Source organism: Carassius auratus, chromosome 34 (genome assembly GCF_003368295.1).
Source record: "Carassius auratus strain Wakin chromosome 34, ASM336829v1, whole genome shotgun sequence".
Lineage (NCBI taxonomy): Eukaryota > Metazoa > Chordata > Actinopteri > Cypriniformes > Cyprinidae > Carassius > Carassius auratus.
Genome location: NC_039276.1, coordinates 26,672,273 through 26,697,443, shown reverse-complemented (window position 1 = coordinate 26,697,443; position 25,171 = coordinate 26,672,273). Strand labels below are relative to the sequence as shown.

At 37.6% G+C, this 25,171-nt stretch overlaps 1 protein-coding gene across 1 annotated transcript in view; it reads left to right on the top strand.

The window, feature by feature from the left end:
* The first annotated feature begins 8,607 nt into the window (after positions 1-8,607).
* Positions 8,608-25,171, top strand: part of LOC113053650 (opsin-3-like) — a 32,559-nt gene continuing 15,995 nt past the window's right edge. The window contains exon 1 of the mRNA XM_026218825.1: positions 8,608-9,088. Within this exon, the coding sequence (XP_026074610.1) occupies positions 8,719-9,088 (370 nt within the window). The 5' untranslated portion in view covers positions 8,608-8,718. The remainder of the gene's footprint in view (positions 9,089-25,171) is intronic.

The window sequence follows — 25,171 nt, the reverse complement described above, 5'->3', positions numbered from 1 at the left end:
GGACCCGCTGCATTTTTGGGCTTTTAATTCAACACAATCAAATATGTTGTGTTAAAATACTCAACAGATGTTAACTTCATTCCATCTCATATATATATATATATATATATATATATATATATATATATATATATATATATATATATTAGGGGTGTAACGATACGCGTATTCGTATTGAACCGTTCGGTACGACGCTTTCGGTTCGGTACGCGGTACGCATTATGTATACCGAACGGTTCGTTGGAGTAATTAATTATATTTGAAAAAAAAAAAAAAAGAGAGAGAAAGAAATATAATGATATGCGTTCAACAAGGTAGCCCAATAACCCAAACAACGTAACAGGCAACGCCCCTGACACTCCCGAAGAAGAAAAAAACACCATCTTATATGTTTATGTTAGGCTACTCAGCAGGCGCTCGCTCACTCAGTACGCGCTGAAGGCTCGTTGCAAAATAGCCAATGCGTTTAACAGACTAGAAATGAGAAGATCCTCCAATAACCAACAGGTCTGGTGTTTGGGTGCACTTTGGATTCCCTTTAAGCTATAATGGTGATGGCAAGAGAGTGGTGGATAAAAAAACAACGGTATGTCGCATCTGCAACATGACAGGGTACACCAGCGGGATTACAAAAAAAAACAAAAAAAAAACAGCGGGAATATCTGGGATATATGCGTTAGTACTATCTGGGAAAAGACGAAAAAAAGGAGAAACATGCACGCAGCAAACTATCCCTGCAGCATTTAGACACTATAGCTTACAGGGAATCCAACCCAAACACCAGACCTGTTGGTTATTTTAGGATCTTATATTTCTGGTCTGTTAAATGCATTAGACATTTTGCAACGAGCCTTCAGCGCGTGCTGAGTGAGCGAGCGCCTTAGGGGCCGTTCACATATCGCGCCTAAAAACGCATGGAAAACGCTAAGCGCGTCTTTCTCCTCCTTTCCAAAGCGCTCGGGCAGAAGCGCTCATGAGGCGTCTGTCTTTGCTAAGCAACAATGACGTGCTCTCTCCATGAGACGCGGAAATTTCAGCGAAGGATAAATGGATTTGCAGCTCTAAAAATCGCTTGCAGTAGCTCTGCTACTGAATTTATTTCAAAATTGCAATCCTTATACAACTATGATCAGCTGTTCCTTCATCTTGGCTGAGCTCTCAACGTTGTTACGGGAAAGGATGAAGCTGATTGGTTGGTTCTTGTCACATGACCCGCAGTGCGCTTGCGGCATTCTGAAAAGTTGAGATGTTTTTACATTTTGCTGTATCTAAAACGTATCGAACCGAACCGTGACATCAGTGTATCGTATCGAACCGAACCGTGAATTTTGTGAACCGTTACACCCCTAATATATATATATATATATATATATATATATAGAGAGAGAGAGAGAGAGAGAGAGAGAGAGAGAGAGAGAGATTTCTTTTGATAAAAAATTGAAACGGTCCACAGAACCAAACACCATATTGGGGTTAAGGGGTTATTTCTCACCAGTGAGAGTTTAAGCTCTCCAAGCTCAATAATACCAGTCTTAGGGTATGACTTTTTTCAAAATCAATAAATTAGTGTTTGCTTCACCTTGATTGAGAGTAAGACACACCGTTTCACCTTATTCTGGTTCTGTCGGGACAATGATTCACTCCGCACCTTTTGCCCATAAGGCTTTATGCTGTATAGAAATAATAGACAATGTCCAATTGTATAAAAAAATATTTTGAAAAATATGTATTTCTATTTGCTAACACACTTCTCTGCAATGGACTGAAATCCTGCAGCACAGGTACAGGACGACTTTGCCGCATTGAGGGGCAAATGGATTGGGCCATATAATGTACAGTTTTGGAAAAGAACCTCCTTCCCTCAACCAGAACACAGAAGATGGGTCATGGATGGGTCTTTCAGCATGACAATGACCTGAAACATACCGCTGAGGCAACAAAGGAGTGGCTCAAGAAGAAGCACATTAAGGTCGTGGAGTGGCCTAGCCAGTCTCCAGAGCTCAGTCCTATAGAAAATCTGTGGAGGGAGCTGAAACTTTGAGTAATAAACGTAAATGTGAAAACACACTGTAAATAGAAACAAATAAATAGTAGGTCAAGTTTTGATCGACTATTCTCCATTTACACTAAACACGGTCCAGATGGATTGTGAAAATTTGCAAGGTTTTAGGTGCTGGAAGTACGACTGAGGGTGCTCCGGGTGGAGGAAGCGAAGCGGCTTGGTCGAACATTAGTGTTAATTTTGTCAGCTATTTTTTATTTAGTCTTAGTCTTGTATAAAATGTTACTTTTAGTTATTATCAAATTTAGTCAACTTGTCCTGTTTTTGTCTAGTTTTAGTCAGTGGAAACATAAATATAATATATATATATATATATATGCATGTATGTACAGTGGGTATGGAAAGCACTCAGACACCCTTAAATTTTTCACTCTTTGTTATATGGCAGCCATTTGCTAAAACCATTTAGCAAGTTATTTTCTTTTTTTCTCATTAATGTACACACAGCACCCCATATTGAAAGAAAAACACAGAATTGTTGACATTTCTGCAGATTTATTAAAAAAGAAAAACTGAAATATCACATGGTCCTAAGTATTCAGACCCTTCGCTGTGACACTCTTATACTGAACTCAGGTGCTGTCCATTTCTTCTGATCATCCTTGAGATGGTCCTACACCTTCATTTGAGTCCAGCTGTGTTTGATTATACTGATTGGACTTGATTAGGAAAGCCACACACCGTCTATACAAGACCTTACCGCTCACAGTGCATGTCAGAGCAGATGAGAAACATGAGGTCAAAGGAACTGACTGAAGAGCTCAGAGACCGAATCGTGGCGAGGCACAGATCTGGCTAAGGTTACAAAAAAAATTCTGCTGCACTTAAGGTTCCTAAGAGCACAGTGGCCTCCATAATCCTTAAATGGAAGACGTTTAGGATGACCAGAACCATTTCTAGAGCTGGCTGTCTGGTCAAACTGAGCTATCGGGGGAGAAGAGCCTTGGTGATAGAGGTAAAGAAGAACCCAAAGATCACCGGCTGAGCTCCAGGCAAAGACGAATGCGGCCAAGTGGGATATCCTGGACAAAAACCTTCTCCAGACTGCTCAGGACCTCAAACTGGGCTGAAGGTTCACCTCCCAACAAGACAATGACCCTAAGCACAACACTTAAATAATGGAGTGGCTTCATAACAACTCCGTGACTGTTCTTGAAAGGCCCAGCCAGAGCCCTGACTTAAACCCAATTGAGCATCTCTGGAGAGACCTGAAAATGGCTGTCCACCAACGTTTACCATCCAACCTGACAGAACTGGAGAGGATCTGCAAGGAGGAATGGCAGAGGATCCCCAAATCCAGGTGTGAAAAACTTGTTGCATCTTTCCCAAAAAGACTCATGGCTGTATTAGATCTAAAGGGTGCTTCTACTAAATACTGAGCTAAGGGTCTGAATACTTAGGACCATGTGATATTTCAGTTTTTCTTTTTTAATAAATGTGCAAAATGTCAACAATTCTGTGTTTTTCTTTCAATATGGGGTGCTGTGTGTACATTAATGAGAAAAAAAGAGAATTTAATTAATTTTAGCAAATGGCTGCAATATAACAAAGAGTGAAACATTTCTTGTTGTAAACCTAAAATAGATTTTTTTTTTTTAAAATCTCATTTCTGATTGGTTGATTGGAATTTTGCTTCAGGATCAACAAGGATGTTGTACTTGGTGAAATCACGCTCACTGTTTATTTTACCTAATCTAGTGTACAGATTTATAACAGGATATCAATTAGAGGCTAAATAAACACCAAAGACTTTCGGTACCAAAAAAAAAAACAAAACACCAATCTCAAATATTATACCAGAGAAATTCCTAGTAATTACAATAATTCCAAAATGCATTAATGTTTATTTTTTTAAAGCAATGGCAAAAAACAAAAATGTATTGCTGCACAGAGGTTGCATAAGAAACATTAAAATCAGCTAACCGAAACCAAAAAAGAGGGCACACCTAGCATGCCGAGAGTTATGCCACTTTGCCTGCTGTAGATACAGTAGCACAAGTTCTTGTGGTCTGTCCACAAAATAAAATAATACTTGGACACCTCCAGTCAGTGGTGCCACTCTTCTAGTGAAAATTTTAAAGCTAGAAATTCTTGTTTACCCACATATTTATTTTCCTTCATCTGAAGACAGGCTTATGTAAAAGGAGGAGCACAAATGAGCTTTATCAATGATTCATCTCTTAGAGAAATGCTCCTACTCCCACTTCAGATGCATCCACCTCAACCATTCAGGGTCTGGATGTACCAAGATTGGGGCAAAAGAGAACCATTTCTTTAATCTGTCTAAAGACTTCAAAGTTTCAGCAGTCCAGTGAATATGAGTGGGTGAACTCTTAATAAGAGCAGAAATGGGTGCAGCAATTTTGCTGAAGTTGCAAACAAACCTCCTATTGAACTTGGCAAAGCCAAGAAATCTCTGTACCTTCTTTAGTTTTTTGGGTTGGGGCCAACTGGATATGGCAGATACCTTCTTTGGTTCCATCTGGATGCTTTCTTGAGAGACAGCGTAACCTAGGAATGAAACTTGGGACACAAGAAACAAAAATATGTTTCTCAAGAAGTTTCATCAGAACCTGTTGGACATGGTGAATGTGTTCCTGTAGAGAGTTTGAGAAAATGATTATCTCTCAATAATAGTTAATGTCGTCTTGATAGACAAACACAAAATGATTGAACATCTCCCTCATAAATGGATGAATGCCTGAAACAATGCTGGGGCATTAGCTAACCCGAAGGGCATGGATTGGTATTCCTAGTGGACAGTTGGGGTACTGAAGGCTGTCTTCCATTAGTGTTAATCATGTCAACTATTTTTTTTATATAGTCTTAGTACTGCGTCAAATGTATATTTTATTTAAATCATATTTAGTCAACTTGTTTTAGTTTTAGTAATAAAGCAAAAAGCCGGAGTACATATTGTACAGAAAAGCTCAGATTAGGGGAAGTAAGCTCTTGTTATCTGGCAACCTCAAATTTTAATGCTTGCATAATAGTCTTGTACAGCAGTCTGAAATGGTTTGGCTCCACTCTTTTCAACAAAAATAAAAAGGTTTTTGTAAAGTTTTGCTCTTTTAACTAGATTTTAGTCTTTAGTGCACCCCTCCTGCTTCCTTCATGGCTGGGAGTAAAGAAATTCTGGCAGCGGCTGAAGAGATGAGTGCTTGTTCCTTGAACAATCAACTAGATTTGACACCTATACCCATGAATACTTAGATTTGAGAGAAGTATTTAGCAAAAAATGTGCTACCAAGCTACACCTCATAGATCATACAATTGGGCTATTGACCTTATCCTTTTTCTTAATTGATTGTTTGCCTTAATTGTATGTTCCATGCTTGTTTTTTAACTTATCTTGTATATTGCATATTATTTCAGTTCTGTCTGCTGTTTGGCTGTTCATTTGTTGTATACTATATGTTATTTACCTCGGGTGTCCTTGGGTATTTGAAAGGCACTGTTTAAATATTTATTATTATTATTATTATTATTACTACAGTAGTATTCTTACTGTTTTTACGGCCACTGTCTGAATGGTCAAACACTTGCTGAAGAGTGTTTGTGAACACCAGTAGATCTAAGCAAATGATAGACTGTTGCATCTAAGGCCCAATCTAGTGCACAATCACAGAACAAGGAGATTATGCAAGCACTTTTAGCCTTCTCAGAAGCAGAGGTGGAAGGTTGAAGTACAAAGATGAAAGAAACTTGAGTCAGGAAAGCCATGCAGGTACCAGGCTTACCATCGTAATGCTGAGGGGCTGGGTTACTGCTTATGGTGGAGGGTCTGGGGCTGGTGCTAACACAGGTTCTCGAGGCATGAGCTTGGAGTTGTTGCAGAGACTTCCCAATCTGGTTCACAGCATCTGTCAGCAGCCAAGTAGCCAGCTATGAAGTCACTGAGGTCCAAACCTCAAAAATAACTGTTCAAAAATAAAATGTGTTCTCTGAATGACTAATTTGCTGTTAAACTCCTCATATGAATGTCTGCTTGTATAATACAGTTTAATTATACCAATAATAATTGGTGTATGTGGTATAAAAATCATTATTGCAAGATTAATGCAGTTGCTGCTGTCGGAGTGAACGGGGCTATTTGATCTGGGAAAAAAAGTCTAAGTAATCCAAGCAAGGTTCACAAGTGAAGAGAAAGTAAAAGTGACAAGTGTGGTGTTCCATACTCAGAATTTGTGCTCTGCATTTAACCCATCTAAGTACTCACACGCAGAAATGAGTAGTGAACACTCACACTCTCTCTCTCACACACACACACACACACACACACACACACACTCACAACGTGACCACATAACCAGTTGGTAGTGGCTTGCTCAAGGGTCTCACCTTAGTTTTGGCACTGAAGGTGGAAGAGAGCCACATCTGCCCCCGACTGAGCAAAGACTGAGCAAAGATAACAACAAATGCAGGTCTTATACACAACAAGCACACCCAGATGGCCAGGAACCGGTTTAATCATTGATCTAATAATGAACAGGAAATCATGAGGATGTTGTGGAAGGTCTTGTGCTCTCTGTTTCCCTCCGCTGGACAGACCATGGTGTGACACTACTGTAAATGCTCAAAGACAACTGTTTGACTGTCTCATTAGCTTTTATCACTTAACTCAACTTCTTTCCCATTTGATCTTCTTAAATTAAAAAATACAGACTCAAAAGTTTAGAAACGAATACTCTTTTGGAACAATATATGTCGCTGTGGAATGAAGACTAACTCTAATCATGTACTACAGGGCTTGGTTTTCTTTGTGATCCAATAACACTTGCTTGAGGACATTAATCACTGTTTAGTGATAAACCCATCTGTTTGATGCTTTTGAGGACACCAGTTTGTTAATAAACCAGACAGCATCACTCCGCTCTATACGTTTTTTTATAATGGATGGATGCGCTTTATTTCACTTCTTTTGGAGTGATGAACTGCAACACCCAATAACTGCCATTAAACAGCTTGGAAGATCAAAGACCATTTTTAATATAACTCTGATTGTATTCATATTAAAGAAGAATAACAAATACTCCTAGGATGCCCGAAGGTGAGTAATTCATGAGCTAATTTACATTTTTTGGGTGAACTTACCCTTAAAGATAGAGTTAGGGGGCAAAAATGCATCTTTCTGCTTATAGAGGAATATTCTTTATATTTTAAAGATTCAGACAAGACTGCTAGACAAAACAAAACAACCTCACACATCACTAGACAAATGACATGAGGTTGCCTTTTTACACTTACAGCTATGCAAAATGCTGAATGGATAAGTAGGTGAAAGCATATCCATCTGGAAGTAATCTTTGCAGGTTTTAGTCAACAGTCAGCTATAGGCATTAAAACCTGTACTTCTGATCCTTTGCAATGTGAGCACCCTGGGGGATGAAAGATATGAACCGATTTAGATTTCATGAAAGTGAGAATGGACAAAGAAGGATGTTGGGATGCAAATAAACAAAACAAGAAAAAAATCTTTATATATTCAAAACCACTGCTTTTTTGTTTAAATATCAAGACACAACATCCCAAAACCTTCTTCAAGTACGCAACAAATTTAACTGTAAAAAACTATAGTACAGTATTGTAGCTTTACTTTATTTCCTTAGGGATTAATAAATCAATATATCTTTGAATATGAACATATGAAGAGGAAACACATTTACACATTAGTATAATTCTAACCAGTCTTAGGATAATGTTTGTTTGTTTGTTTTGCTTCTTGCTAATTTTAATGATAGGATTAATGTTCTTGAAAGAAAAAAAATATTTCAACAGAAGAAGACTGTACAAATGTTATAGTAACTGTAAATTACCTAATGTAAATGTTTATTAGATTCAATGGATGATATAATGCATGATACAATGCATACCCCATTTGCGTAAAACAACAAGAAAAACATTTAAACAGCCTATACATCTTGTTCTGGAGAGTTTCAAGAAATATCCTCCTTGCTCAAAAACAACTACAGTATATGCAGCTGTCAGAAACGCCTGAAACTTCTGGCTTCTATTGTCAGATGAAACTAAAAGAAAGAGCCTTTTGGCAGCAGACTGACCAGATCAAAATTGCAAGTTTTATTATGTACCTACAGTATTAGGTCGTCTCCTGCCGGTCAACTACAAAAAGCTCATAACGCTCTCTCTCATGACGTCAAGATGCCTTTGTATTACACGCCTGTTGCGCGTCAAAGCTCGCGCACGCAGCTGAAATACTGAACGACGGGTTCACGCCTGGGACTAAGAAGGGAACGTATTGCCTCAAGAATGCAACAATGTTCAGACAGATGAAGTAGCACATGGACGAACACCCAACGGTCAGCATTAACATGAAAAACTAATACAAGTTTAAAAACTGATGGATCCTGCGAAAATTAATGAGCAGAACAGTCTGGTTTCTACCTGGATAGTCGACTTGTGTGTTTCTTTTGAGCGTCAAGTGAAAAGCTTCTGTCAACAGTCTATAGTGCTCTGAAAGGTGAAGCGCGCTGTCAATCATCATCATCATCATCATCATCATCTGTTCCTAATGATGATGCTGGTGCGCCGGGCTGCGCTGAGGTGTTCGCCAAATAGAGACTAACGGATAAATGAAAGGCTTTTACCTCAAGAAATCCAGCACTGACTCAAAATAAATGTTCTAAGTATTCCTAACGATGTTTTCCGAGCAGGCTGATTTAAATTTCAGCTTTAACATGAGCGAGGAGGACCGGTTAACTCTTCTGGATGAGGACTGGAGCGACTCACCAGTGGAGACGCTCTCACGCGCGGGCTTCATCGCCCTCTCAGTGTTCCTGGGATTCATCATGACTTTCGGTTTTTTCAATAACTTTATCGTATTAGTCCTCTTCTGTAAGTTTAAGACGCTCAGGACGCCGGTTAACGTGCTGCTTCTTAACATTAGCGTCAGTGACATGCTGGTGTGTATGTTCGGGACGACCCTGAGCTTCGCGTCCAGTGTGCGGGGACGGTGGCTGCTCGGACGGCACGGCTGCATGTGGTACGGCTTTATCAACTCCTGCTTCGGTACGTAAACACAATACATTATTAACTAGCGCCGTTTCGGAAGTTTATTATTATTATTACTTTTTTTACAAGTTGTAGGCTATAGTGGTACATTTTCAAAACTTAAAATTAAAAAATGGATAACATTTCCAATACATTTTAAACCTATAACGATGTTTGATTTGATTTCTTTAATGAAAACTATTGTTTCAAACACAAAATTATTGTAACATATAGAGAATGTTTGATTTCATCATTGTAACATGTTCTGAGAATGTTTTATTTCATCACAAGAACACAACAAATTATCTCCTTTCAAGTTGGTAATGTCAATTATCATTTGATGATCATTTAATATCAACAGGTAATTCAATGCAGACAATTCAAGGTGTTTCCAAACACATTTACATGTACTATATACATTTGGCTGAAGGTGCATCTCAAAATCATAAAGTCACTGCTGGAAATGGTTCAAATATGCAAAGATGCTGGAAAACTGAAGAATCTGCAGGAGCTTAAAGATGTTTCTGAAGAACGCTGCTCAGTTTAACTGTTCAGAACAAACAAGGGACTCATGCACAACCATCACAAAACAGAAAGACAGTCGAGGATCATCAGGGAACAGAACACAGTATTAAGAACCAAGGGTTCCCAAACTTTTGAGTGGGTTATTTTAATAATTTCAGCAATTTTTTGTCTTGTGGACTAAATGTTAATATCTTTTATGTACAATATCTTACTCAGGACAGTACTAAATAAAAAATAACATGCATTTAGTATGATCTCTCTTATTTTTTGAAAATTACTCGCATTTTCACAGATTCTGCAAGGGGTGCCCAAACTTTCGAGCCCCACTGTATATGTATATATATACACACACACACACACACACACACACACACATTTTTTTCATTTAATGCATTCTTGAAATCGAACCAATGATCCCTGTTATACATTTCAAAGGGTTGTAAGGTTAAGATTTACTGTAACTGTAATTAAGCAATTAAGATTTATGATTTTTTTAAGATACTGTAATTGAGATTTACAGTACCATAACTGTATTTCAGTAACTAGATAGTACTGTTATTATGTAATACATCAGTTTACCACTGTAATTCATTCATTTGAATATAGATTTCAGTAGATATAAAAATTTTATATAGAATTAATTGTATTTTTATCCTACATAGGTACTACTGAAATTCAATTCAACCAGACACAATTATAAAAAAAAAATCTAAATATTTAATTAAAACACAAATATAACAAAGTCTTCCAATGCTGGAAAAGTGTATCTTCACCATTTCTCGTGTCTTTCTGCAGTGCACTATATTGTATTCTCTGGATTTATCTTCACAAGGAATATTCAGGCAACAGAAAAATAATGGGGAAAATTATAAGCTGTCAAATAATGGATATGAAGGCATTTTCAAAAAACCGTATGCTGCTCCAAAACGTAGGCCACATTTGCTCAACATCAACTTTGTTACAGAGAGAAACGTATTCCCTGAAAAACAAGAAGAAAATAACAAATTTTAGAAGTCAAGCCCAATATATAATATACAAACCTCTCAAAATCATAGTGGAGTTCTTCTCTTACCATAAATTATCAGTCTCAGTGTGGCTGACCTGCTCATGACTTTCTTGATGCTTCATTGCCTTCATTAAAACACACACACACACACACACACACACACACACACACACACACACACACACATTTATTTTCTTAATAGGCTACTGAACAATCTGAACAAAACCTGAACAAAATTTCACATAACTCCACTTTATGTTAATATAATACAAGCTTTGCCTACCAATTTTTTTAAATTAGGTAATTCAGTAAGCGGACAAAGTCATTTATTAATTGAAACAACAGTGCATATTACAGTGGTAAAGTTTATGTTACTGCCGTATTTACGAGTAAATATTACTATGTTAAACTGGTGTACAAAAAAAAAAAAAAAAAAATATATATATATATGTAGGACCTTGTTTGGTCTTTTTGATGTCTTTTTTTAATAGATTGCATTAGTGATAATATCTATGGATGCCGGACAGTAAACTGATGTCCCGGTATATTTCTGGCATACAGTAGTATAATGTCACATGTATTATCTGTTTTAGTTTAGTTTCCTGTCTCCGTTACTCTGCCTAGTTAGTTTCCGTGGTTTTTGATGAATTAGCTCCACACCTGTTTCTGTTCTACTTGATTACATTCCCAGTATTTAAAGCCTGTGTTCTCCCTTGTTTCTTTGTCTGCTATTGATGTTCATTCACTTGGATTTGTGTTTGGTTGTGCCTATTCTCTCCCGTGGATTATTAAAACTACTCTTTTGAATAGCAGACCCTCAAAAGTTAGTATAGTTTAGCAGCATTTTCCTCTTCTTAATTTGTCAGTTGTTGCAAACGATTTAACATGTCCAGTGTAGACAGTCCAGTCTCGAAGAGTTGTGCCATTGTAGACATGGTGTATGGCAAATCCTGTTAATCCAAATGTAAGAAATTAGGAAAATACAAAACCTCAATAGAATGATGCCAAAGAGGCCATTACGGCAAATAGAGTAGTATTACAGCAATTTTAAAGTCTCTGTATGTGGTGTTTGACATTCCAGAAAATTCCCATGATTCAAATGGAATTAGTTATTTACTGTAAAAGGAATTTGTAGTATTATACTGGGTGATATTCAGCAAATGGAAATATCTAATAGTGGTGCTAATGGAATCCCCTGCTGTGTGTGTGAAGACCATTTTAATAATCTGAAAAACCCTTTTTCCACCGTAAATAAACTTTTGTGCAATGGAAATTTCCATGAATGATAAATGTTAATAATGGAACCATGTTTAAATAAAGTGTGTAAATGACAAAATCACCCTTGTCACAATCTAAATACACTTACTTAAATCACTTAATTACACTTAAATCCATAATGTCTGTATTATCTATTAAGTGTTGTCAACTGAGAGTCTTACACCTCAAGATGTTGGGATGATGTGATATACCCAGTTTGATGGATACGAAAAAATCTAAAACCTCCAAACATCATCTTATCTCTTAAAACTATCTAGAAACTGGGATGGACAATTAGAGTCGCTTTACCAATAAGAAAGTTGAGTTTATTTTATTTGAAATATGAATAAACATTGAAGTTACCAGCTCACCCCACCCCATTATTTGTACTCAAATTGGGAGTGTAATGGTACAGCTGATGAGTGTGATTGCAAAGTACTTTTAATTTTGTCCTTCAGATTATTTTCTATTCTGCATTCCTATACAGTAGCATCATCAAGGTCATGAGTCTAATTATAAGGATGCATGCATAGAATGCACGAACTTATAAAATGTGTATTTTGAATGCAATGTATGTAGGTTCTTTGGATAAAAATCTCTCCCAAATGTAAATGTATCGATTTGCATTTTCATCACAATTTTTATTGTGTATAGGCCAAATGTACTGGGGATGAACAAGCAGGAGGGATGGTAGCTACATCATAAAAGGCAAGCCTAAAGGGGACTGAAGTAGTTAAAGTCTTTGTTTCTTTTAATTGTGATGATTTTGGCTCACATTTAACAAAAACAAAAAAAAAAAAAAACACCAATTCAATGTCAACAAATTAGAATACTTCATAAGACCAATAATTATTATTATAATTTTTTTGTGAATTGTTGGCCTACAGGAAAGTATGTTCATTTACTGTACATGCACTCAATAGTTGGTAGGGGGCTCCTTTTGCTTTAATTACTGCCTCAATTCAGCGTGGTATGGAGGTGATCAGTTTGTGGGACTGCTGAGGTGGTCTGGAAGCCCAGGTTTCTTTCACAGTGGCCTTCAGCTTATCTTCATTTTTTGGTCTCTTGTTTCTTATTTTCCTCTTGACAATAGCCCATAGATTATCTATGGGGTTCAGGTCTGGTGAGTTTGCTTGCCAGTCAAGCACACCAACACCATTGTCATTTAACAAACCTTTGGTGCTTTTGGCAGTGTGGGCAGGTGCCAAATGAAATCAGCATCTTCAAAAAGCTGGTCAGCAGAAGGAGGCATGAAGTGCTCCAAAATTTGTTGGTAAACGGCTTCAGTGACTTTGGTTTTCAAAAAACACAATGGACACAGTTGTATATAATATTAATATACAAACTTATTGAAGCACTGAAATCTGTTTTGTACCTTTGTATTACACTGGTAACCACCAAAAGCAGGTGGTGATGAGAGAGCACTGTTGGGAACGTTACTTAAAAAAAGTAATTAGTTATAGTTACTCACTACTTGTTCCAAAAAGTAACTGAGTTAGTAACTGAATTACTCTATAATAAAAGTAACTCGTTACCAGGGAAAGTAACTATTTGCGTTACTGTAAAAAAAAAAAAAAAAAGTTGCTATATGTCAAATATTTTTTTTAGCAGTTTTCACAAGTCAGTTGAAATGGATAGAACAGACAGGTGTTCGTACATAACTTTCGATATTTATTGCAAGTCAAAAGACAGCAAGAGTTTTATCCTGCACTTCAAGTATTATCTTTGTAAGAAGGGATTGGGGCCACTAGCTTTGTAGATGCGTGTCACACATTACATGTACACATTACATGCACGTTCTTGCCTTTGACCACAAAAAATTTGAAGTAGCACTTATATCTCCACCTTGAAAATGCCAACTTTTCAACGGATTGCTCCTGACTCACCATCTCTGCTGCTGCAGCGAATCTCTCTGTGTAGCTGTTGCGTGTGTGTGTGTTTGGCGCTGCTGGTGCTGGCGCATGTGCCGGCATGTGTGTAAAAACACTGGCTCTGATTGGCTACCATTAAACACATGACTCTGCCTTAGCCAATCATAAATCGCTTATCTCGTTTTTAACCCACCTCCACACTTGTGGATAACATAGTTTATTAAATAAATGCATAGTAACGCACCACATTTAACTTTCAGTAATGGTAATGGCGTTGTAGCGACGGGAAAAGTAATTAGTAAGATTACCCCGTAACTGAAAAAATAATGTCGTTACCTAACACCGTTCTTTTAAACGTACAGTATGGGATTTTTGGCCACTAGGGGTCACTAATCAAAAAAATAACATTACTTTGATGTACTTTGATGACGTCGGGAAAGATTGTAAGGCTCATGGGAGTTGTTGTTCATTGGAACACGCGCTCTGTTGCTTCCCACATTCCTTACTCATTCTAACTTAGTATTTTGACAATCACATCTTTTCGAAAAGAGAGATATATGAATTATGAGACCCCTATCAAATCAATATTCCATCTAGCTAGTAGTTATATATGTTAAAAAACACGGTCGCCTTTCGTTAATAATTATAATTACGTTATACTATGATATCTAACAATTTAGTGAACTGCATTTGAAGCTACTTTATCCAGCTAGATATAGAACAAATGTAGATTTACAAGAGAGCTAGTCTGTCTGTGTTTTAGTGAAGTGAAGTGAAAGTGACATTCAGCCAAGTATGGTGACCCATACTCAGAATTTGTGCTCTGCATTTAACCCATCCGAAATGCACACACACAGAGCAGTGAACACACACACACAAACTGTGAGCACACACCCGGAGCAGTGTTCATCATTTATGCTGCGGCGCCCGGGGAGCAGTTTGGGGTTCGATGCCTTGCTCAAGGGCACCTAAGTCGTGGTATTGAAGGTGGAGATAGAGCTGTTCATGCACTACCCCCCACCCACAATTCCGTCCGGCCCGAGACTCGAACTCACAACCCTTCGATTGGGAGTCCGACACTCTAACCATTAGGCCACGACTTCCCTATACACAAGATATCATCATTTCACAAAATATACGGGTAGATAAAGTTAGCTGAATGGATGCATACCTGTTTATCAGAATGCAAGCGAGTTTGGCATCTATCTGTAGTTAGAGGGAAGTCGTGGCCTAATGGTTAGAGGGTTGGACTCCCAATCGAATGGTTGTGAGTTCTAGTCTCGGGCCGGCAGGAATTGTGGGTGTTATATTTTATATTTATAACAATATAAATATAAAATTTAAAATATAATAGTCTCGATCAAGGCTACTACTTTTTCTTCTTCGTCTCGTCTTTGTTTCTGTTCACCTTTGTATTTGGCGGTTCCGCAGGAAGTTAGATAAACTAGAGGGGTCAAAGTTTATATGACGCCATTGACGGGCGACAAAACGGAAATAAAGAAACGTGCCGTGTCTTCTAATTAAACTATAATTTTCTCCGGATTTGAAAGTTCGTGGAAACTGTCGGGATGATGTAAGTACACAACTAAAAAATATATAAAACATAGATATAGTGATTTCTGCTATTTTTAAATGCTGTTATTCCAAACGCTGTGAGAGAATCATGTGGTGAAACAAAGCCCATCACAAGCAGCTTTTAAATAATAAGATACATAGAAGGTGCACGGAGTCATTCACACAAGCACTAAACACCATCATGGTGAGACTCATTAAACTGAAATATGCAATAAAAATTAATTTAACAACATTTTATGTAACATACAAACCTAATAAACATAACAGATGTAAGTTAACGTTTTTTCCCTGTAAAGTTTACAGGAAATTACCATTAACCAGTAAACAGGTTTTTTACAGTTCTTTACCGTTAAAATCACAGTCATTTTTTACAGTGTACAAAACTTGCTCTCATCTGAAAAGAGGACTTTGGACCACTGGGGAACAGTCCAGTTCTTCTTCCCCTTTAGCCCAGGTAAGACACCTCGGACGTTTTCCGTGGTTCAGCAAATCCCTTGACACGTCTGTGTGTGGTGGCTCTTGATGCCTTGACCCCATACTAAGTCCATTCCTTGTGAAGTTCACTCAAATTCTTGAATAAATTTTGCTTGACAATCCTCATAAGACTGTGGTTCTCTCAGTTGGTTATGCATCTTTTTCTTCCACACTTTTTCCTTCCACTCAACTTTCTGTTAACATGCTTGGATACAGCACTCTGTGAACAGCCAGCTTCTTTGGTAATGAATGTTTGTGGCTTACCCTCCCTGTGAAGGGTGTCAATGATTGTTTTCTGGGCAACTGTCAGATCAGCAGTCTTCCCCATGATTGTGTAGCCTAGTGAACCAAACTGACAGACCATTGTGAAGGCTCAGGAAAACTTTTGCAGGTGTTTTGAGTTGATTAGCTGATTGGCATCTCACCATATTATAGTTTGTTGGTTTTTGTTAAACTGAATTTAATACAAGAGTTTCACAATTTGAGTTGAATTACTGAAATTAATTAACTTTTCCATGACATTCTAATTTATTGAGATACAACTGTATATATCAGTCAAACTGCAGAGTTTGTTTAAAAAAGCAGACAGAGAGACCCACATTTTCAGGAAGTCTTTGTCTTTATGTTTGATGAGCAGCGTTCACATTTATTCAAAACAACCACACTTACAATCACAGCAATCACAGCAGGATTTGTTTTAAGAAAAAACAAACCTTCCCTATGTGAACACACAATATATTTGTTTATTTGGTCTGGAGGGCATTGATGGATATTATGCTGCTGACGTTATTGTTAGAGGTGAAGAAATGAATATTTGATGATCTGATTTCAACAGCTGGTGATATGTTTTACAAAACGAATAACCCTGAAACAAGAAACTCGCACATCCTTGACTGCACAGCAGGCATGTGTGTGGGTTTGTAACATTAAGAGGAGAACTTGTGCAGGTTTTAATACTGTTTGCTCTTTAGTGGTGGAAAAAATGTATCCCAGATATGTAATGTACACATAATCTTTTAGCCGATCAATTTTTCTTTCTTCGGCAGTCTTTCTTTACCAGTTGTTTTAGATCAGTCACCCGTTTTTTCTTTATTTTTCATGTTTACCACTATCATTTGTTTCCCCAGTGTTTAGGAAACAGGTAACCAGTATTTAATATATACAGGCATGAATATTTAGTAAATATTATTTCATGCTTTTCTAGCTCTAGGTGCACAGACTTAGTTCAAAAAGAAAAATGATGTGTTTTGTTACACAGTGGTTTATGCCTGAAGCTTTAGCTATGCGTTTTAAACAATAGATTCCCATCTGAAATGTAGGTTGCATTAAAAACATGATGCATGAATATTTATATAACATAAGATTGTTTTCTATCACAATGTTTGTGATAAGAATATCACTTTATAAAAGGCATGCTTGAAGGTTTCAGTACATGACTTTAAACACAAGTGTCTGCATGCATAAACAGACACAAAACTGATAGGATTGTAACATGAATGGCCTGCTGTAAAATGCCATGTTATCTCACTGGAGCGGTTTAGGAGCAGGTGGAATATATAAATCAGACAGCAAATTATTTAGCTTTCAGTCATCCTCTATCTTTGCTGTTATTATCTGAGCTTCTCATCCTTTTTTGTCAGTCTGACTTTTCCACTTCTCAATCTAAAACTCAGAGCTGCCTTGCTGTCTAAATTAACTATTTTACTGCTGATGGTTTTTGGTGTGCTGAGCTAGCTCAACCATTGATTAAATGGAAGAGAAAACGACACAAGGCCAATTTTAATAGCCAGAATCACCGACCTCTTTTTAGACCTGGGTTTTAGCTCCAGCTATAATGTTTCCACTGAAGCCTAATAGTTTTGTAGCAGGTTGTGTCCATTGAATAAATATAGCTTATTTAATAAAAAAGAGAAGACTTGTTAAAACAATATTTCATCAGACAAGTAAAAAATGAAATAAGGATGAAAATGTGTCCCAAACAACTATGTACATACTTTCTTATGTTAGGAATTCTACTGCTGCTACTGTAGTTCAAAAGATTTGTTCGAAGACTGTTACTAATTTGGTAATCTCACATTTGAAATAGCAAGGACTGCTTTGAGCCTCTTAAGAAGGTACTGGTAGGTGTTTTCCAAATGACTAATTTATTTAAGTTGAGCTAACATTTACTGCAACTTGGAATTTGTCAGTTGTATTTACTTGAACAGCAATCTAATTTACTTGTTAAGGGGTGGGGGGGGGGATGCTCGTTTTCACTCAATATCCTGTTAATCTTGAGTACCTATAGAGTAGTACTGCATCCTTCACTTTTCACCAAAAAGTCTTTAGTTTTATTATATTTATAAAAGAAAGATAGTCTGTACCGTTTTTTCCCGGAAAAACACGAGTGGCTGGAGGCGTGACGTGTGGGCGGAGCTAAAGAATCACGAACGCGAGTAAGCTTTTGCGTTGAGAGCATGTGGAAGCTGTGACATTACCGTGAGGAAAAAAAAAACCATCATCCAAAACAAACCATGGCTAACAGTCAGATTCAGCCGTTTATTTATGATCCAGAATCAGATCCCGAGGCTGAAATTTAACAAGAGCAGCAGCATCAACGACTACAGTAGGACGTCTCTAAGTAGTATGTATTGAAACTGTATATATTTGCTTAGCAGTTTTGGAAAATTACTAAGTTTCTACTTTATGTCGTCTTTTTTTTTTTTAAGCTGTACATGTGGAAAGTGCAGTTTGATGACAACATCGCATGTTGTTTACTTGTTGTGCTTACACGCAGATAGCTAAGTTAACAACACAGAGATATTTGAAGCAGTTTTACTCACCACATGTGGTTCCAACACACGATCGTGACCCTTTCTCGTTGGGACTGCATTATCCTTAAGAAATAAATGATGTGCAAATCCGTCGTCAAACTGGGCCTTGTTTGTAAAACAAGCATCTTCCAAATGTAGGGAACAAACACAAACACTTGCACAACTCCGTTGATGCTCTGTAAAAATAAACTCCATCCACTGGTCCCTTAATGCTGTTTTTTTGGTAATCTGTGCAGGGTTGTCTTGCCCTGGCAACCAAAAACACACTTCTTTTGTGACATTTGGCGACGCTCTCGCTCTGATCAGTGAAGTCTGTTGTGCTCTCAGTGCTCTTCTCTACGGGAGCGCGCTCTTCCGGGAGAAGTGTCCTTAGGACCCATATAAGGAAATTCTGCTCCATCTAACGTCACACAGAGCCATACTCGAAAAAAACTTTACGAAACTTGTGACAAACCGGAAGTATTTTTGGAACAGAAATACTCCTTCAAACGTACAACTTAATTTTTGAAACTTTGTCCATGTTTAGCATGGGAATCCAACTCTTTAACAGTGTAAAAAACTCAGTATGCATGAAATAGCATTTCACCCCCCCTTTAACTAACCATGCAGACCATTAGCCTTAAAAATACCAAGTAGGTGTTAATTAAGTGCATAATATCCAGGTAACAATAAAAAGCATGCATGTGCTAACATAACCAACCGAGAGTAATGACGTGTGTTAGATTTAAACAAATCTTTAAGTTGATTTGAGTCTGTTATTTTTTCATGAGTTTTTTTGTACATTTAAAAGACTGCATACAAACAGCTCAAGTAGGAAAATAGTTGATAATACTGGAAAATACTCCACTAGCACTAGCAAAGCTACTACACGTTGATCAAGGATTAAAGCCTTAGAGGAGTAGTGTCCATCACCATAAGCTCTACTCTTCTGCACAATGGTAATGATTGCACTGTGCAATGGAAACTTCAATGTAACAGAAACTCTTTCAAATGTCAAACATAAATGAACATTTAACTTTCCCCTTCACCAAAAACACATAAAATAGCAAAGCATGCTGGGGAAAAAAATCACTTCTAAAATAAAACTGCAAAATTTAGCTAATTCTCTTAAAATAAATATGTAGCTTTCTTTCCTTATTAAAAATAAAATAAAAATAATAATAAAATAAACTTTAATCAATTCCTCAATTCAATTCCCGAAACTGCTTAAGTGTTTTCTTAAGAGAAAAATACATTTCTTGGTTTTACTAAAAAGTCCTCAATATTTTCTATACAACATTGAATCACAATTTATTTAATTAAATATACACAATATTTTTAAGTATCACCTTAATTTTTTTTTAATGAAAATTACAATACCCATGATTTATTTTTTACAGTGGTGTGCATAAGAAATGGCATGTGCACATTTCAAAGCTCATGCTACCTGCAGAAATTCCCCCAGTTGTCAATTATGGGCTGCATTAACAATACCAGAGGACTTTTTCTTGTAGTGCAGGAAGACTATTTGCATTTGTGGTACATTTCTGGTGTTACAAGGAACCACTGTGACAACAAATAATTTAAAGCAATAGTTCACCCGAAAATGAAAATTATGTCATTATCTGTAGAACATAAAAGTTGAACTGGTTATCACTGACCTACATAAACACATTTTTTCATATATATATATATATATATATATATATATATATATATATATTAGGGATGGGAAGATTCCCCGATTCGCTCGGTGCATCGGCTTAAAAAGTTAAAGATGCGATGCATCGGTTTAAAAAGTGTGCATCGGATTCAAATTGGCTTTTGTATCGCAATGCATCGTTTCTAACATATCTGCATCGGTAAACCCAGATTTACTTCTTTATAATTATTAGTAGATAACTATACTTTCATTATTTAGAAAAGGAATAATGTTTTTAGATTGTTTTCACCCTTCTAAACTGTTTTTCAAGCACGTCTCTCTTCACTGTTGCGTGATGACGTAGCCTTTCACAACACCACAGAGACCGGGGCGTGTCAAGAAAGTCACATAGATTAACATGGCAGAGGTAGAGCAGTTGCATCCTCCACCAAGTAATTACAAATCCAGTGTGTGGAAACACTTTGGCTTTTATAAGAAAGCTGGAAATCTTGATAAAACCCATGCAATTTGTAAAATATGTCGTGCCGCTATAAAATATACAGGCAGCACGACAAATCTGACAACACACCTGAAGCGCCGACACGGTGTGAGTTTGGAGACGCCGGCCGCCTCCTCCTCCTCCTCTTCCTCCTCTCACTCGGATTTAGCTGAACCTGCCACTGCTAGCGGGACGCCGGGTGAGCAAAGGATCAACACTTTTTTTCAATCGAAGTTGCCTAACAGTTCTGCTCGGATCAACTGATATTTCTTAAGAAAAACCTTAAAAGAGCATATTTAAGTTAAATTTAATCTGATGAGTCTGGTTTACAGCAGCCTGTGACTGCCTATACTAGTTTATTTTATTTTCATTATTTTTTTTTTTACATTTGAATACAGTTATAAAATAACTGACACATTTTTTTTTTTTTGGTACTTCATATTATTATTGGTTATGTCAAAATAGCACCTGTTTTCTGTTCACTGAGTAAGCCTGTCTGCTATGGAGCCAGAAGAGTCTCAATAAAGATAAATGCACACACTACAGTCACATATGCACACATAGGATTCATACATGCACACACATAATTCATAAATACACACACAGGATACACAAATGCACACAAAATTCACAAATGCACACACAAAATTTAAAAAGCACAGAAGATTCACAAATGCATACAAAATTCAGAAATGCACACAAAATTCAGAAATACACACACAATTTAGAAATGCAAACAACATTTACAAATGCACTCAAGATTCACAAATGCACAGGACAAGATTCAGAAATGTATTTCTGATGCACACACACATATATCTTGATTTACAAACTGCTTGCGGTCTGTGAACTTCACTGCATTTGTGTGTGAATTTTGAGACTCCCTTGACTCAGCTCGACACACAAATGCCTTTTTTTAAACAGGGAATGATCTGCAACCAATCAGATATCTCCCTTGTTTTAGCCAATCACAAGAATGCACCCCACGTGGGGGATTGTTTACTTATAAGCCAATCAGCGAACGACTCACTTTCCTCAAGCAGCGAACGACTCACTTTCCTCAGCGAACGACTCACTTACCTCACACAGCCGGCGACTCACTTTGCGCAGCCAGCGACCCACTTTGCGCAGCGAAACGACTCACTTTCCTCACGAGTCACGCAGCGAACGACTCACTTTCCTCACCCAGCGAGCGACTCACTTTCCTCAGCGAACGATTCACTTTCCTCACGAGTCACGCAGCGAACGACTCACTTTCCTCACCCAGCGAGCGACTCACTTTCCTCACGAGTCACGCAGCGAACGACTCACTTTCCTCAGCGAACGATTCACTTTCCTCACGAGTCACGCAGCGAACGACTCACTTTCCTCACCCAGCGAGCGACTCACTTTCCTCAGCGAACGATTCACTTTCCTCAAGCAGCGAAGTTGAGCGAACGATTCACTTTCCTCACGCAGCGATCAACTCACTTTCCTAAGCGAACGACAGCCGCAGACCCACTTTTCGCAGCCAGAGAGCCACTTTCCTCTCGCAGCGGACCACTGACTCTCTCTTCATGTAGGGACTGAATATTATAATTAAAGTGACTTCTATATTGCATCCAAAAGAATATTTAGATATATTTAAATATTCAAAAAGGTTTAAACATTTTTTTTTTTTTACTTTCATTAAAATATTTCAATAAAATGAAATAATTGCCTATTGCAAATTTATGAATCCATGGTTAACTTTTTTTCTGCAGTCACTGGGCTATATGTATTGAGACATTTTTAAATTTATATTTAGTAAAAAATAATCTGTATTTTCATACAATTTAATACAATTGCTGTGTGAACACGTTCATGTGATTGGCTTATAAGTAAACAATCCCCCCACGTGGGGTGCATTCTTGTGATTGGCTAAAAGAAGGGAGATATCTGATTGGTTGCTGATCATTCCCTGTTTAAAAAAAAGCATTTGTGTGTCGAGCCAAGTCAGGGGAGTCTCAAAATTCACACACAAATGCAGTGAAGTTCACAGACCGCAAGCAGTTTGTGAATCAAGATATATGTGTGTGTGCATCAGAAATACATTTCTGAATCTTGTCCTGTGCATTTGTGAATCTTGTCCTGTGCATTTGTGAATCTTGAGTGCATTTGTAAATGTTGTTTGCATTTCTGAATTGTGTGTGTATTTCTGATTTTTGTGTGCATTTCTGTATTTTGTATGCATTTGTGAATCTTCTGTGCTTTTTAAATTTTGTGTGTGCATTTGTGAATTTTGTGCGCATTTGTGCATCTTGTGTGTGTATTTATGAATCATGTGTGTGCATCTATGAATCCTGTGTGTGCATATGTGACTGTAGTGTGTGCATTTATCTTTATTGAGACTCTTCTGGCTCCATAGTCTGCTGAAAGCACATTCATCTGCTAGCATGTTATGGAACATTTCTTCAGTTTACCTCTGAGCAGCATCCTTAATTTGTTTCACTGTTAAATGTTTGAGCTTTTAAAAGTTTTAGTAGGGACAAAACAGGAAAAAAACATTTGGTTTTATTTAATGTTTTTTTGCACTACCAAAGCCTATTTGTATAAGGGTCATGCACTACAAATCAGAAGGCACTTAAGTTAATTTATGATTTGTTGTCTGAAACAAAGAAATAAAAGTATCTGTAACATAATGAAATGCATATCATGATTTGTTTCATTGCATCATACCGCATCGAATCGTGTTGAATCGAATCGAAATCGGATCGCACTGCATTGTAACAGAGGTGTATCGTATCGTATCGCATCGCTAGCTGCTTCATGTATCTTTAATGTATCGTATCGTTGGCTATGCATCGAGATGCGTATCGCATCGGCCTCAGTTATGGAGATGCACATCCCTAATATATATATATTAAAAAACATTTTAAAATATATATTTTTTGTTTGGAAAGGCATGAGGGTAAGTAATTGTTGATGCTGACTGAGTGAACTGTACATTTTAGGAGTGAATGTCCCATAATAAAAAGTTTTCCTTCATGGTCACTTCACATTTCGCCCCCTAGGGGACACTTTGGGGAATGTCATCAGCATGACTGGTGTCTGAAGCTTGTGTGAAAACACTCTGAATCATTGGCCCGCACTACCCATAATCTCATTAGCGGAGTGCCCAGAAGTGTTAGAGGGAACCTGTAATGCACATCAACAGATTATTTTGTCTTCAGCAGCTGTTTGTTTGTGTACATGTAGGAAACATTCTACAAATTTTTTAAATTTAGTGCATGCCTTCATTTGTTTTGTGCATGTGCTAGCTTATTGCACTTATTATGAATAAGCGTGAATGTGTGTTTTACTCATGAGACAGAGAGATAAATTTGCGGGGCTACTGAGAGCAAAGGTAAAGCTTCGCCTTTTACTTGAGATTGTAGACAGTTTTTGTATAAGTGTTTTCACCTCTCGAGGGAGTTGAACAGGCTCAATGCAGAGCATTCACGGCAGTTTCTGTTCTCGCCTGATTCTTGAGGGAATTTAGTGAACAGAGTGTGTTTGGCTCTCGGGGGAGCTAAATGAATGCTGCGTGATGCAATCTTGCCTTGTATGCTTGTTTTACTTTGAGGAATGAGAATTTAATGCCAAGCACCCTTGGTTTGAGGGCTGCCGAGGCATCTAGGCAGACTGATCATGGGGATTGTAGGCAAGCCATGGAAAAAAACTGATGACAAGTGCTTTCCATTTCAAGAGTTCCTTTCTTTATGTTCTCTCCCGAGGGATAGTAGTCACATTCGCATGAGCATGTCCGGTTTTCGAGGGGATTATAGTAATGCTTGAACTAGGCACGCTTAGCTCTCAAAGGGAGTTAAATGTGTGTTGCTTGATGCGGTCAAAATATTTGGTTCCACCCAGGCTTGACTCTCTCTCTCTCGGGATGAGAGTTGAGCTCCTACACTGATGGATTTGCTTGTGTGTGTTTATGTATATGTATTGATAGATGTTATTTGTTACACTCAAACGTGCTGTGTCTGTCATGTTGGGCTGCCTCCAGTGTATTTTCGGTGGCGCACCTGTAACATCATCAACTCTTTTGACTAGCTGCCTGTGTGGAGCAAGATGTCCCTCACGAGAGCATGTACAGGTTCTTTGGATTGAGCTCCCATACAGTCTCCCTTTCAGGAAATTATTGGTCAAAGATTTAGCGGTTGAGGCTGATTTCCTTTAATAAGATTCCCTCTGAATCGAAAGCTTTTCTATATCTAATATATCTGGTAGTAAGGTTGGGCTGCCTCCCCAACTACTAGGGCTTTTAAGTAGTCCCCCTGAGGTTATATATGAAATGCTAGGCTGCCTCCCCTGATTTCAGGGTATTGTCAATCAGGTGTCACATAATCCTTCAGAAATCATTCTAATTTGCTGCTCAGGAAACATTTCTTATTATTATAAATTTTAGAAACGGTTTTGCTGCTAAATATTTTTTTTTTGTGGAAACAATGATACCA